The sequence below is a fragment of the Juglans regia genome, chromosome 2 (assembly GCF_001411555.2).
Source record: "Juglans regia cultivar Chandler chromosome 2, Walnut 2.0, whole genome shotgun sequence".
In the NCBI taxonomy this organism is placed as follows: Eukaryota; Viridiplantae; Streptophyta; class Magnoliopsida; order Fagales; family Juglandaceae; genus Juglans; species Juglans regia.
This window is the reverse complement of record NC_049902.1, coordinates 34800860-34815600: the sequence shown is the minus strand read 5'-3', so window position 1 is coordinate 34815600 and position 14741 is coordinate 34800860. Positions and strand designations below refer to the sequence as shown.

General features: G+C 35.1%; 3 protein-coding genes and 1 long non-coding RNA gene across 6 annotated transcripts; 2 read left to right on the top strand and 2 right to left on the bottom strand.

The window, feature by feature from the left end:
* The first annotated feature begins 1401 nt into the window (after positions 1-1401).
* Positions 1402-3159, top strand: LOC109013844. Its single transcript, XM_018996062.2, has 2 exons — positions 1402-1635; positions 2702-3159. The coding sequence occupies exons 1-2, from the start codon at positions 1497-1499 to the stop codon at positions 2992-2994; spliced, it is 432 nt and encodes a 143-aa protein (XP_018851607.1). The 5' UTR covers positions 1402-1496; the 3' UTR covers positions 2995-3159.
* Positions 3160-4186: 1027 nt separating this feature from the next.
* Positions 4187-11922, top strand: LOC109013823. 2 transcript variants are annotated; one of them, XM_035687470.1, is made up of 4 exons: positions 4187-4365; positions 4663-4733; positions 4937-5030; positions 11582-11922. In XM_035687470.1, exons 1-4 carry the CDS (start codon positions 4254-4256, stop codon positions 11719-11721), a joined length of 417 nt encoding a protein of 138 aa, XP_035543363.1. In that variant the 5' UTR covers positions 4187-4253; the 3' UTR covers positions 11722-11922. The 2 variants fall into 2 exon arrangements, with proteins under 2 accessions (XP_035543363.1, XP_018851586.1); XM_018996041.2 differs by lacking the exon at positions 11582-11922 and adding an exon at positions 5543-5725.
* LOC109013815 lies at positions 6261-9891 on the bottom strand. The gene is made up of 6 exons (XM_018996029.2): positions 9316-9891; positions 8855-8932; positions 7898-7932; positions 7721-7776; positions 6736-6831; positions 6261-6601 (listed from the first exon to the last, which is right to left on the bottom strand). The coding sequence occupies exons 1-6, from the start codon at positions 9727-9729 to the stop codon at positions 6543-6545; spliced, it is 738 nt and encodes a 245-aa protein (XP_018851574.1). The 5' UTR covers positions 9730-9891; the 3' UTR covers positions 6261-6542.
* LOC109013805 lies at positions 10637-14715 on the bottom strand. 2 transcript variants are annotated; one of them, XR_004800851.1, is made up of 5 exons: positions 14395-14688; positions 13179-13301; positions 12905-13036; positions 11631-11919; positions 10637-11045 (listed from the first exon to the last, which is right to left on the bottom strand). It is a non-coding gene; the product is annotated as an uncharacterized LOC109013805 (long non-coding RNA). The 2 variants fall into 2 exon arrangements; XR_004800850.1 differs by lacking the exon at positions 12905-13036 and having other exon boundaries at positions 14395-14715.
* Positions 14716-14741: the final 26 nt, after the last annotated feature.

Here is a 14741-nt window from a genome sequence, read left to right as displayed (position 1 = left end):
AGAGTAACTCTCAACATAGCAGTAAAAATAAAACGCGTAGGCTTCTCATAATGTGAAACGATCAGATGATGAAATGCACCGATTTGAAAAAACTCTTAAACACATAGTATTATTTCTCACATAGACTCCTGCCATTTGTTCGTGTGCAATGTGTGCCAAGTATCCTGCATCCAGGGTTTTGTTAGATACAAGCGAGTTCGTGTACTATATCGCGTATTGATAATTTTTTTTATTTAAAAAAAATGAAATTTTTATTTTAAGAGAATAAAAAAATCTCATATATCATAAAAATTATTTTTATCTTTAATTCACATCATTTCGTTAAACATATATATTATATATCAATATTGGTGTATAAATTGGTGCACAAACTTACTTACAATAAGATATTTCCTTTTTATAAATAAGTTGGAAAACACATATTTCACAGTATGTAAATTAATCTAAAAAAAACTTTTAAAATTTAAATTTAATATTATATATATTTATATATATATATATAATCTTGTATCTAATTTCTCTATCTCTTTTTTATATTTTTGATCTTATTCTTGTCTGCAATTCATAACTGGCAATAGCCAATCCTTTTAAATGGCCCATCTTAAGGTAGATTGCAAATTGTCAACAGTTTTTTAATAGAATTTGGTCTCATTTATAACCGCATTTTTTTCCTATTTTATTTCAATAAATTAAATTATTATATAATATTCATATTAGATTATTATTTTTTAAAATTTATAATTATTTAGATGAAACATATTTAACAAAAAATCTCACGTTTACTAAATAACTGGCTATTTAGTATGCAATTGCGTTACTTAAAAACTTAAAAATATATGATATTATTGCTATACATTATTCAATAAAATATAGAATTTAGTTTATAATTTACATATATTATCTCTTTTTTATAATTCTTATATTCATCGTTTCTATACTTCAACCATTCTCATAATTGCAATATATGAAAATTTTAAATATAAAATTACCCATAATCATGACAGAATGCAAGTTTGAAATTTATTTATTTTTCTTTCTTAATTTTTACTCAGTTTTTTTTTATCAATTTATTAAATGTTTTTAACTTGATTATTTATTCTAGACCTAAAAATATCCTCTCTCTCCAAATTTATAATCTTGACTTCTACCAGTTTGTAATTAAAATATTTATTCCATCATATTATTTTAATGAAAATATGATAAAAAGATATAAATCGAAGATAAATAATATTTATAATTATAAAATATATAAGTAGCTTGTATTATTTTTTAAAAGGAAATGAATATGTAATATATAAAAAAAATTAATTTTTTAATATTAAATTTTAATTTTTAAAAAAAATATATATTACATAAATAATACATACTGTATCTAACATTAGTTTATATTAAAAAGCGAATCTTAAACTCGTAAGACGCACGCAAATAAACGAAGAGCTCTCGATTTATAGCGTGAGGGGAATCCGTACGATCCCGACCTTATTGCCGCTAACGAAATGGCCGACGACGGAAATCGTAAGCTGAAGGAACACGTGACCATCCCTGAGCGCCTTGACCAGATCAGCCGGATCCTAACCAGCATCGGCAAGTTCGCCGTTGATTCGGCCGTCAATGACTCTCTTAAAGCCGTCACCGGTTAGTTCCTTCCCGCCCCTTCTATCTTTCTCATGATGTATATGTGCGAGTTTTGTGAGTTTCGATGTGTTTGGTCCCCTCGATTTTGTTAACTAAGAATGGTTTGTTAGACGTTGTTACTGATTCTCGTTCGATTCAATATAATCAAGTGGTGATATGAGCTATAATTTTGTTAGTAATAAATCTTCTTGATTTTAATGCCTTCAAATGTATCCAATTTATAATATACTCGATGGTAATTCTGTGAATTCTCTGTATTAGTCCTATGGGATGAGGCTGGAGGAAATTGGATACCTGTTTCCAGAAATTCCAAGTTTTTTTCACAGAGCCGTGGTTGATGTGGTGAAAACCCATACTTTTTTTTTTTTCCTTTCATGGATACTATTCTTTCGATGGATAATCAGCGGGCTTGTGTTTTTATTGAGGTACATAGATGTTATACTTTCATGTTCTAATCCATCTCTTTAGCATGGGTTTTCGGGAGCATGTTTCTGACTTGTCTCTCCGAAGCTTTTTGATTGCCCCCCGCCAGCAAACTAAATCCCGCAAACTCTGTCCGATGGACACGCATGCGGACCTAGGGGATCATTGTTATTCCTCGGGGTTTTAAGGCATCACCTTTAGATGTGAGATCCAAATTAGAGAGCGGGTACCCAGCTTGAACATTTTAGTAGAAAGATGCATGTTTATGAAGAAAATTACAAAAATTATAAGGTTACCGAACTTGACGTGGTATGTTAGAAGTTGTGATAATACAATTAAATTAAATCCGCTTGTAAGTTTCATTTTTGCAATTCTCTTTATTGGCTTAGCATCGCATTTTATATGATCCAAATCAAGTTGAAGGGTATAATTATTCTGGTTTTCCTCTTTTGTTGTATGATTGAGTTTTGACTCTACCTTCAGGCTATGTTTGTTCCAAGTTGCCACAACTTCTTTTTGCAATACTTTCTTTTGTAGATAGATTTTTACTTATAAAAAAAGATAAGGATGTTTACTGGCATACACCATGAATTCTGTTTCCCAATCTTTAAATTCTCTCTTCTCACAATAATGTATAGCACAGGTGGGAAGCAGATGCATAAGATTGTGCAGGAAGGATTCAGGCATCAACCTGCTTCACCTGCTTTAGATGACACGAAGAAACCAAAGGATCTTAAAGTAGTGATGCAGGAGCTGCAGGCAAAGGAGGATGGAGTGCAGGAAGACACGAATAAACCAAAGCAAGGAACTAGAGTATCAGCCAAATCAGTCAATGGATCCTCTGCTGTTCTGAAGAAGAAACCGAATGACGGCAAAAAGGGGTCTGATCTTTTAGAAACGGATAAGAAAAGAGTTTTTATTCGGTCTCGGCTATAAAATGACCTTGATAACGATATGCCTAAAGTATCGCAAATTGTAATGCTAACATGTAATGGACATCATACAGGATTGTTTAGGATTTGGGTGTATTGGTGTCAGGATACGTGAGAAAATAACATGTGTATGTGTTTATTTCCATTCCTTTACTATCTGTTTCTTTCACTTTATTGTTTCCCTTCCCCACTTTCTCAGATTTCTTCCTCTCAACTGCTTAATCTTGCAAGAAAACAAAGAGCTACTTCAACTCTTTTCCTCCGTCAAATCTTCTTAGCGAGATGTGACATAAATGTGCAGCCTCCTTCCCAATGGCTACCGAACTGAGGGGCTTGAAGGGTCTTCTACTTCAATCTCCCCCCTCCCCCCTCCTCTCTGGTGTTGGGTAAGTGGGGTTTTTCGACTTGTAAGATGACGCGAATCATTCTTTTCAGTTTTCCTCATGTACTTTCCACTTGACTTCTGCCATCTTACTTTTCCTCTAGCGATCGAGAGTCAGAGAGATGGCGATTTTGGACTACATTTCCTGCTTGGATAAGTGTGTGATAACCTTCATGTTCTATTTTCTTTTGGTAGCAGCCTACAACTAATTCCACTGTTTAGCAAATTTAGGAGCAACAATATCCTCCGTTGCTTTAAATCTGAAATATGGGATACATTCATATATAAATCCGAGCACTCATATCATATCAAATCCCGTTTTCCACGAACCTTGTAACTTTGCGGTTCCCGGTCACCGGCCGCATCGGCCCGGTCACCTTCATAACCGTCGGTCCTGCAATCAAGGCTTTATTTTTTACCTGTAACAAAAGCCAACGGTTTTGTTAAAGATGTCAGTTGTCTGCAAAAATTTTGCTTAAACTTTTAGAAGTTTCAATTGGAAACTTCAATAATATTTATTGATATCTATCTAAATATTTCAAATAATATTAAATTTACAAAAAAAATATAAAATCTATTTATATTTATGAATAATTTTATTTAAAAATCTTTACCTCACACACCATCTAGATTTTCATAATTTGATTTAAAATAAAAGATATATTTATATCAATGTTATAAAGAACTTGACCATAAAATGTCACAAATATACACGTGGGTGTGCATGTGTGTGTACATATATATATATATATATATATATATATATATGTTTGCATATCCTTTGTTCCTCTGTTCCTTAACTATTGCACTCGAACTTTCTTTGGACTTCCACACACAGACAGACGTTCTCTCAGAGACACTTCTCAGTGAACCGAACACCGATGGCGGTGTGGACAGGCGCCGCTTATCTTGTTCGGCATTCCTCCTCTAAAACGGCTTCCTCTGCTCAAGCTGCTTTCCTTCTACATAGGCGCGGTCTCGCCCGAGGAGGCGGTAACCTGTCATTCCTTTTTCTTTCTTTAGGCCATGTTTGCTTGTCGAGGAAAACAAATAAAGGAAAGAGAATAAAAGAGATTATTTTTTTCAATAAAAAAATCGACAATTAACTCATGGATCTCAGTTGAATCCTCCGTTATTTTTTTCGCTGCTCTTGAGGGCTATTTGAATTTGACACATATGGAATTCAGTTGTCAGATTTCTCTGCTAATATATGAGACCTAGAGTGCATTGAATTTATTTTTGTGGTTATAGTACTCGTGTAAACATTTGATTACTTGGAGCATATTGCAGATCATCAGGGACCTCCAAAGGTGAACTTTTGGCAGGACCCATTGCACCCATCTAGATGGAAAGAAGAACACGTACGTAATCCCTTGCAGTGAACTTGTTTTATTAGTATTTAAAATATCATCCCAACGAGCTCTTGTTCGAATGAGTTTCTGGGAACAAACTAGTGATGCTAGTTAGTCTAATTAGAGGTTCTATATGTGTGTGTGTGTGTGTGTGTGTTCAACCTTTTTGTTGTTTGTAAAGTTGGCTGAAGAAATGCTTTTATCTTTTGCAGTTTGTGATTGTCTCTTTAGCTGGATGGGGGCTACTTTTCTATGGAGGTTACAAGTTCTTCACTAAAGGCAAAAAGAACAAGAAGAGAAGATCAGGTTCTGTTCTCTACCTTTTTGGTTGTTTGTTGCTTATTTATGGTATAATCTTGCTCATCACATTATCTATTCTCATCAGACTTTAGACTCTGTCACAATGGGAGGAACTATTTCCTAATTTTGGGATCAAGCGTTCTTAATTTTCATTTTTATTGTATATGTTAATCTTTTGTATACATATATATAGTTCTCTGCCTGAACTTCAATGCATAAGTAGCGTAGGGATGTGAGGTCTATCTGGAGCTGAAAACCTGGTCCTGGAAATAGATTGTTATTTTTCAGAGTTGTCATGATTGCTTATTCATCCCATCCCATATTAATTTCATTATTTGGGGGCATTTAGCATATGCTGCACGTCTCAATCATTGTCCAATGATGCATTTTAATGCTGTTCTTCAGGGACCAGAGGTCCAGAAGCACTTGTTTGTCTGTTATTTTCACTGGACAACTTTATGTTTGGTTCATAAATTTTCGACACTATATTTTAGCTGACTTGCCGTGTTTATTTGCAGAAAGTTGGAGAAAAATCACACTAGCTTTTTTCTGGGGCTGTTTTAGGGGAAGTTCAATGCGCAAACAGTCCTTAAAACTTTGGCCATGTAAAAATAAAGAGAAATACTTTAGCCACGTATAGATTACACAAAAGTAAGTGTAATGAGAGACCGGCTAGTTTTGGCCTGCTTTTTGTCATTCTATTGTCTCCAACTAGAAGTTTGAGAGAATTCACATCCTTGCTTAGAATAAGCAAAAAACAACCCAAAAAAGTTATTTTCTTTCCATTCTCTCTCTATAACGATTTTTTTTTTTTAAAAAAAATAGTAACATATTAATTATTAAAGATGCAATACAAAAATATTACGCTATTGACATTAGAATAAAAGATCTAATTCAGATTTGTCTCCTTCGGCCTACTTTAGATTGAGCCACTAGGCAACTCAAGCATCGTCATGAATTAAGGGTCACAACCTTTGTATCAATTCATCGACACTTGGATCATCGAATTATGCTTGAACAACCACAACGAAGAAAATGACAACAAATTAATTGTAGCACCTGTTTTTTGTTTCAGGAGACTACTAGCACAGATTTTGCCTTAACGACTAGCAGCACCATTTATTAACTAAACGACCTCTAGTGTAGATTTTCATAGCAAATATGGATATCACTTTCAATGCACGTTCTCAAACAAGTTTTACCTAATCTGGTTTGGTAAAACTTGTTAACGGGATATTATCATTCAATTTTTTTCTATATGCTCACTAAAATATCAGAAAGTAGTACACTGGAACAAGAAGACCATTGGAATTAAGACAAGAAGGAACTTTAGGCCCACGAATGATATGCAAGAAAACAACATAAGAAACATCACTGTCAAAACTTATATTACAGCTGCGATGTCAGTTTGCTAACCAATCCTCTCAAGCAATAACGGCCCTGTTCACTGAGGGTGTCTACAGTTCGTATGACAATATACCTCCATCAGAGGTTCAGGCTTTAATGGCTTTAATGGCCTTAGTCTGCATCTTTTACTTCTGCTTCAACATCGACAACTGCCATAGAAGAACCTTTCCCTGGAAAAGAGGCAGTAGATTTAGTAAACCATTTCAACACATGAACACATGAAACTTTACATATATTGATCGTATAAACATCACATTTAATCCTCTCAAAGAAAAAAAAAAACAACTAGCATTGTGGAAAGTACCTTTCATGGAACGGGAAAAATCCTTGAAAGCCTGCCCAAATGTCGTTGATTGGTTGGAGAACTTCACAGAGTCCCTTACAAACTCATCACCGACCACTGAAATTTAATTGGGATGTCTCAAAACATGACAGAAATGCAGACATATGTATTCTACATGTAAACTAAGATATATTAATTCAAATGTAGGAGAGACAGATGAATTGCACCAACAAGGACATTGGTTGGAAAAGTCCATGCTGTCCATCTTTATAGATCAATCAAGCATATTCCTTGTCTAGCGTCATATTTTAGGTTCCATGTTTGATGTGACTTTAGAGTTTCACTAGTTTGTTCCAGTCAGGGCCATCTCAAAATTTTAAACATAACAATGATGATTGAAAAACTTCCATGAGGGGTAAAAAGGCATCGAGAGCTCACTCCACAAATAGCAAAGATATTAAAGATTGTAATGAAGACTTGACTTCTATCAATGCTTGAAGTACCAACTCTAGTTCAAGCTTGAAGAGTGATTATTGATGGTGAGAATCAAGTAAGTGGAATTAGCTTGAATCATTTTCAAATGGCACTGGAATTTGGGGCATGTGAGCCCAAGGGAGCACAACAAAAAAGAGTTAACTCACCAACCATAATTGATGACATCATTATGCAATCTTATATTACACATAATGAGATAGGGAGAACATAAAACTGCAAACACATGTAATTAAAGCAAAATATCATTATGCATTATAAAAATTGCAACATTTGGCAGAAAAAGAAGCCAACTGTAGCTTCGAGAGAAAATTCTAAAAACAAAAATTACTCCACTTGATAGCTCTACAGCTTTGCTGAAGTTAAGAGTCCAATGGCTATATACAACTAAAGGACTAACATAGCAAAAATAAGCATTTCTGCAAGTTAAACACCCATTGTCAACAAATGGAGCAAATTGATTAGAGGAATTTCAGGGATTTCATCAAGTATAAAACTGAATATTTAACACTACCAGAGAAAGGTTGACTGCAAAAGGGGCACAACTGCAAATCATCATTTAGAGAAGATCTGCAAAAGATAACATTATTGTCCAGGTCAGAAAACTCATTATGCATCCTGATCCACAATAATACAAAGCCAAGTCTCTGCATTTGAGTTTTATGTCGTAGAAGGTATCGATATCTCTTACTTGAAAACTTGAAAATCATTTCCACAGTTTGGGCACTGCACATACACCATATATGAAAAGGAAAAAAGAAAAAACAATCAATAGAGGCACAAAACAGAAATGGTTAAATGATCACTCCTTCACATTCTAAAAGTACCACAGAAAATAGTTTATACTTAACAGACAAATTTAAGCTTTTCATGTATTTTGCAATGGATCATTGTTCAAACACAATATCTGTTAACATGGTTTAAGTTCACTCTTTGCATATATGGCCACTACTCATTTGAAATTAACATGAAGTTCTATCAATAGAAAATTTATACAAATTATGTCATTACAAATAAATATGGCCAAAACTCTTTGCAGATACGTCCAAAACCCATTTGAAATTAACATGGTTTAAGTTCTATCACTAGAAAATTTACACAAATTATGTCATTACAAATAAATAAAAAGATCGAATTTCACTCTTTGCATATATAAAACTAGTTCATATGAAAAGATCGAACTGTCTAATCAGCATGACCATTCACCCAATAAAGCATGCATTACAGACGTATTAGAACTCATGAATATCTTATTCATTTCCAAGAAAAAAAGCAATCCGATGAGCCCTCAATAAATTATTGATGCTCTATATGTTTAGTGTCTATGATGTGTAGGAACCTGCCAATGCAATGTAAACTTGATAAGGTCTATCACTCATGGTGATGAATTTCCAGGTAACAAATTAGCTCACAGTTTTTAATCATCCACACATACAAAAATACTACATATTGCATAACGTTCTGATGTCCACAATTCATTTGAACGCAGCTCAACCAACAGGTGCAAGAAATTCTTTTGCTATCCTCAGTAATTGAACAATCTTAGGACCCACAGTTTTATAAAGTGCAATATTACGTAATTGGAAGTCTAGACTAAGAAGAAATTTTGAGAGAGAAAGGCAAGAGCAGAAAATTGAAGAAGCCTCACAGTGCCTTGAACCATATCCCGTCCAGCCCACCAGAGGAAAGCACCCAAGCCAACGATGGGTAACAGCACTGCAAAGAGCTGTATATGATAAAACATGAAGCAATCAGATTCAACCATATATATTGATGTCGCATGTCAGAGCCAACAAGTTATAAAATGTCTCAAGAGTCCAAACAAAATTATGCTATCAGACGTATATCAGAAGAGCATACATATTTATTTTCCCTAGAAAAAAATGAGATTCAAGAACCCCGGACCTTAAAAAGAATCACCAGTAAAGCCACATACGATTATATAATAACAAAAAACAAGCAAAAACAGATTATCTATTGCATAGGCAGATTAGCTTTGTCAAATCCCATAACTACACGAATACAAGCGAAATAAAACAAGCAGAATAGTACTAGAGATTCGTATTTTAGTTGAATAAACACAGGGAATTATGAGAGAGAGAGAGGTACCCAAACGGAAACAATGGCATCAAGAACCCAACCAAGCTGCCCAGTCATGGAAAGATAAGTCAACCCAATGGCCAAAGCAAGATTTCCCAGAATCCTAGCAGTGGCACCATCATCTCTCCCACCACCACCGCCGCCATTAAACCCGAAACCCTGATTAAACCTTACCAAAACCACTCTTTTCTTCATCTTCCATCCCGCCTCTCGCACTAAAATCCCATCCTGACCCCTACTTCCAGCTAAGAAAGACCACCTCTCTCTATAGGGCCTCAATTTGAACCTGTTGTGATGCAAAGAAGCAATCTTTGCTCTCGATAAGGAGCAACAGTTAGCGGGTTTCTTGTATGTCCTATAATTTTGTAAGGTTTCCAACCTGAAGGCCGAGATATTAACGGAGATTTGCAACAGTGGCGTCATCGCAAATATGCTGACTACAAAAGTCTATAGCAATGGTTTTGGATAGTTACTGGGGATTTCATGGTGGCTTAATAAAACGGAATAGATTTTTCTGGTCGGCCTTTGGTTAGTCACGCTCTCTCTGGACATATGCATTAGTATTATCCTCAGGGATGGATACCACGTGTGCTTGAAGTGAACAGTTTCGTTCTGTTTTTAATTTGGACCATTTGTTCGCTTCCCCTTTCAAAGTTGGATGTAATCCGTGCGATTTGCCCTGTTTTGTTTTCGTATTATCTTATTTAATTATTATAATTTTTTAAATAAAATATAATAAATAATTCTATTTTTTTTTAATTTTAAAATAAAAATTATATTAAAAAATTATATTCTAATAACATTTTATCCGTATAATCAAATGAGACTACTTGTAAACTAAAAAACAATTTGAAAATAACATGAGAATGTCAATATAAATTTTATTTTTTTGGCTTAAGAGGCAAAATTAGATAGATGTCATGTTTGTAAAAACTATTTGCAAATTCCTCTTATTTATAACATTTAAATCGGCAGTCTTTTGTTTTAAGCAATTACCCATTTCTTGACGAACGATGAGTGTTTCCAGCAGACCACAAAAACGTTTCGACCGAACCACAATGCAGTGATAATTTATATACCGAGTGGATTGCTTTATGTTTTTCTTTACACAATTAAGAACATTTAGGAATGCAAAAAACTCATGACAAATTAGCAAATCAACTTCTGCAATAGCACCTCTCTCGTCCGACATATTTCGTTTGCCACAATGTATTTAATATCCGATGTACTTTCGAATCTGGATTTCTAGTGTTTTTTTTTTTTTTTCATGCCTTAGTGCAACAAAAGCAATTTCCAATTGATCACCTAAAGAGACAGCATACAGATAACAAGAGCAGAAACACACTAGCGCCTAATATTTCTCAAATGCATTGGGTTTCTTTCTTTTTTTCATATCCTCTAGCTAAAAGTATAAAAGTCGAAATAATTTAGATATAGGTATAGCATGGGTCATATAAATCTAACTTAGTTCAGTCAATGATATTTATCGGTACATTCAAGTTCTCACCCATATTTATGTAAATTCCAAATCACTCTTTCTTCTTATCTAATTTTGCGCTTGATGCAACATCATCTCTGTATGGCGCAACGTTGTATGCATATTGCTGAAAAGCAGAAAAGAAAACCATCTCCACACACACCAATACATTTTGTGGGGCTTCCTCAATGTGCTCAACATCTAGCCAGACATGATGAGATCGGATTTTGCCCAATGCTACAAGAATATCAAGTACAACACCCTGCAAAATCGACCAAGAAGCTGCTTTGTCAAACGGATAAAATAAGTTTTCTCACATCACACTTGTACAGCATGTCAGCAACCTCGTTCCCATTCAAACAAATTCATGTCCCCTCATTGGAAATGCCAGTGGTGCATTAAATTTTAATAGAACAGCAAAGGGGGAAACTTTATTCTTGATGTTTGGTTCGAAGACAAGGTTACATGGTGCTAAAAACCTCAAGAACCAAGAATGCTACATGGTTGACACATGCTGCTGGTGATAAGAGCCAGCATGAGGTTTCCAACATGTACCGAAAAGGCACTATGCACATCATTAGATAGCTCTTGGCTCAATGAAAAACACATAGGAACAGATCAGATCAAAGATATTAACGCAAATAAATGTGCCGTATCTTCCTTATGGCTAAACATGAGGTAAAAAGATATGTAATCCATACTGACTCAGGAAAAAACATATTATATGTAATCAGTATTGCTTTCTGAAATTCTAGGTGGATGCATATTTTAACTCAACAATGTTCACTATTCATGCAGACATCCCACATATATTCCGAGTGATCAAATTGTTTGCAGAACAAATTACCTGCCAAAAGCAGAAGAAGACAATCCCTTTGATGCATAAAAACTTAGCAAGCGGTTTATTTGGTGCCAACTCCTTTGCAAACACATGGTAGAAAATGACAAGAGAGTATAAAGCCAGTGACACTGAAATGTTAAGAATGATGCTGCATGTCCAGCTGACCCAACTGGGATAGGCTCCAAGAAGTTGAAGAGTTATCATCAAGATTGAACACAAGGCAAATCACAACAAACTGCCATGTCCAGTACTCGAGAAGCTTCTATCTATTGTGGTTCAGATGAGCAGTGCGGGGCTGCATTTGGTAGGTTACTACGAGTCAGAACCCAGAATCTAACCGTATGATATGCAGGCTAACCAGATGCTTGTCACACATTGACTAATTTACTCCGCCATTTGGAAAAAGAAAGTAAGCATTTGAATATCGGAAAATAATTTGTGAATGGCCTCAGCTTCCATGATTTCCTTACAACTGTTTCTAGTTCTTAAATAGGTGTATTCACATGTATACTTTCAGTGTACCTGGACTATTCCTACCTTTATATCAATAAAATAACTTATTACTTATCAAAAAAAAAAATAGCGGAAAATAATTTGTGCAGATCTAGGGTATGCAAGCCCCGTGCCCCTTTAAAAAAAAGTGGGATCCACCTGGGAAAAAATTACAATTTTTTATTGTAGGTCCTAATCTTTTCCAAAGGGACTGCATGAGGCTTGCTGCCATGCACGCCCTACACCTGTATCTATGTTACTGGCTGGTGGTCTCAGTCATAACACAAATTATTTGAGTGATACGCAATTAAACTTGAGTTCTTAATTATGAAATAAATGCTTTATAAAGACAGAGGTGCAAATACTTCCACTCCACTGGTTAAACTGAAAAAGTCATTAGCCGAGCTAGCAGCAACTCTATCTAGAAAATGGGCAACATATCCAAGTAGTGTCGATATCATAAGGGCATAGTAGAATTAGAGTTAAAAATGAAGTATATTCATTGGTCGCTCTGATTAGCGTACTGTTGATGCCATCATGGATGCAACTTAAACATTCTAATTTACAGACATGCCTTTAATCCTTCTTTAATGGCCCCAATTACAACTCTGTATGTATGCTATGGCCCTTCATTAGTAAAAGGGCTGGAACAAGAAAGCCTCTCCGCTAAAGAGTGTGTTTGGGAAAAAAAAGTCCAAATTCTAAGGCGTTATCATGTTGCTTTATCTTATAAAACAAATTATCAGAAAAGAAAGAAAGTGAGAAACATGCAAAGGCAACTGGCTTACCGGACAACGCATGATCCATTAGCTTGTCTCATGAATCATCACCCTCATGTCACAGATTGAGATAGGTCTAGTGCTTAGATCTTATTTTTCTAGAAGAAAAAGGATATCACAAAATATCTAGACTAATAGAACCTGACAATGCAAAGATGTAAAAATTATGGGTTTTAGACTTTCAGTAGTCCACAGATGCATCACATGTCTGAACATGTGTTTGTGTGTGTGTGTGTGAGAGAGAGAGAGAGAGATGCCCCAAAAAATTATACAAGTGATTCACCTGAAAAAGAGTCATTGGAAATGAATGGTGAATCTCTCTTCCTTTGATTTCATCAGGCACTAAGTTTTTGCTAATGGATATGTTCAAGTAGCTGTACATCAAAGCCAAGAATTTAGCTATAACCTGCATTCAAGAAACTGAAAAACTTAGCAGCAAGACAGAAATTTATTAAATAAGTAATACCCAACAAATCTTCATTAGGAACTTCACCTAGAGAGAGAGGGGTGTTGTTTCACCCCAAGGCCTTGTAACATTCCTTAATAGAGTCCAAGAACATAAAAAAGGCCTTGGTCCCCTGAAGATCTAACAAATCAACATAGGAGTCAATAGCATATATGGGGGCCATAAGTGTGATAATTATAATAGCTTTCTGCTCCTTTGGCTTCTTCCAATAGAAAAGATGTTCTGAGATAAGCTGTGCTGCAAAATGCATAGTAAACATCACACAGATGGTGGATCCCAGCAGGGTACCTTGGCCAGGATTCATAGTAATTATATCGATTGTTTTTTTTTTTGATAAGTAAAACAAAAGGTCTATTGTTATTTATTAGGTTATCTATGACACATTGAACCCAATACTCTTACAAAGTAAGGTCTACGAGCCTAGTACCATGTAGAAGCCTATTAAAACATGATTCAATAGAATATATGAAACTTCATGACGACAAAGCATGCTATGAAAATTACCACCCGAATATGTTGGTACCCGGAAACTAATTTCATCTCTCTCTCTCTCTCTCATATATTCACTAGATGTATGGGATACTTTATATCTTACATTATCAACCAACTGAAGCAACAGCTAGCCATTAAATTACGAACTGCAGGGATTAACAACGCATAACTTGTAACTCACAATCACTCTTATCCAGGAGGTAGTTCATATAAAGTCTCATTGCTTTTCTAAGGCAACAATTTAAGGTCATTAGTCAACAATTGAGCTCCATAAGGGCTGGCTATGTGTATACGTTTCAGTTTTATTTCTTTCTCCGAATCCTCAGCAACGAAAGAGAAAATTAGAAAACAAAATTCACACAAAAAGAAGAAGAAGAAGAAGAAGAAGAAGAAGAATCAATGTACTGAATGAATTACGATATAGTACGAAACAATAGCTTTATAGAAAATCAAGATTCTAAAGCAGCACTCACAGTGGCAAATGAAAGAAAGATTAAAAAAATGTACTTATCATCAAAAGAAACTCAAGCTAAATACATACTCTTCAGGAAATCTTTACAGAGGCTGGACTAACGGTATGTTTGGTTGCTAAGAAAAACGCAGAGCCAACCAGACCAGATTGGAAATGGAACGACTTCTTGTAAAAGAGTCAGTTTTTCCTGCGATTTCTTAGTAAAAAGAAGCTGGGAATCGAAATGAGAGATTACTTCAGCTAGACAACGATTCTGAATGAATAATTAATGATCGGGTGGAGACAGGCATTGGCAGTGGGACTGTGGGTGGCCCTATAGTAAGAGAATGCGGTCGCTTTCGCTTTCTGTCCGCCATTCGGTTGGAAAGCTTTAGGTTTGAATTTACTTTCGTGGTTCACATTACTGAGAGGAGAGG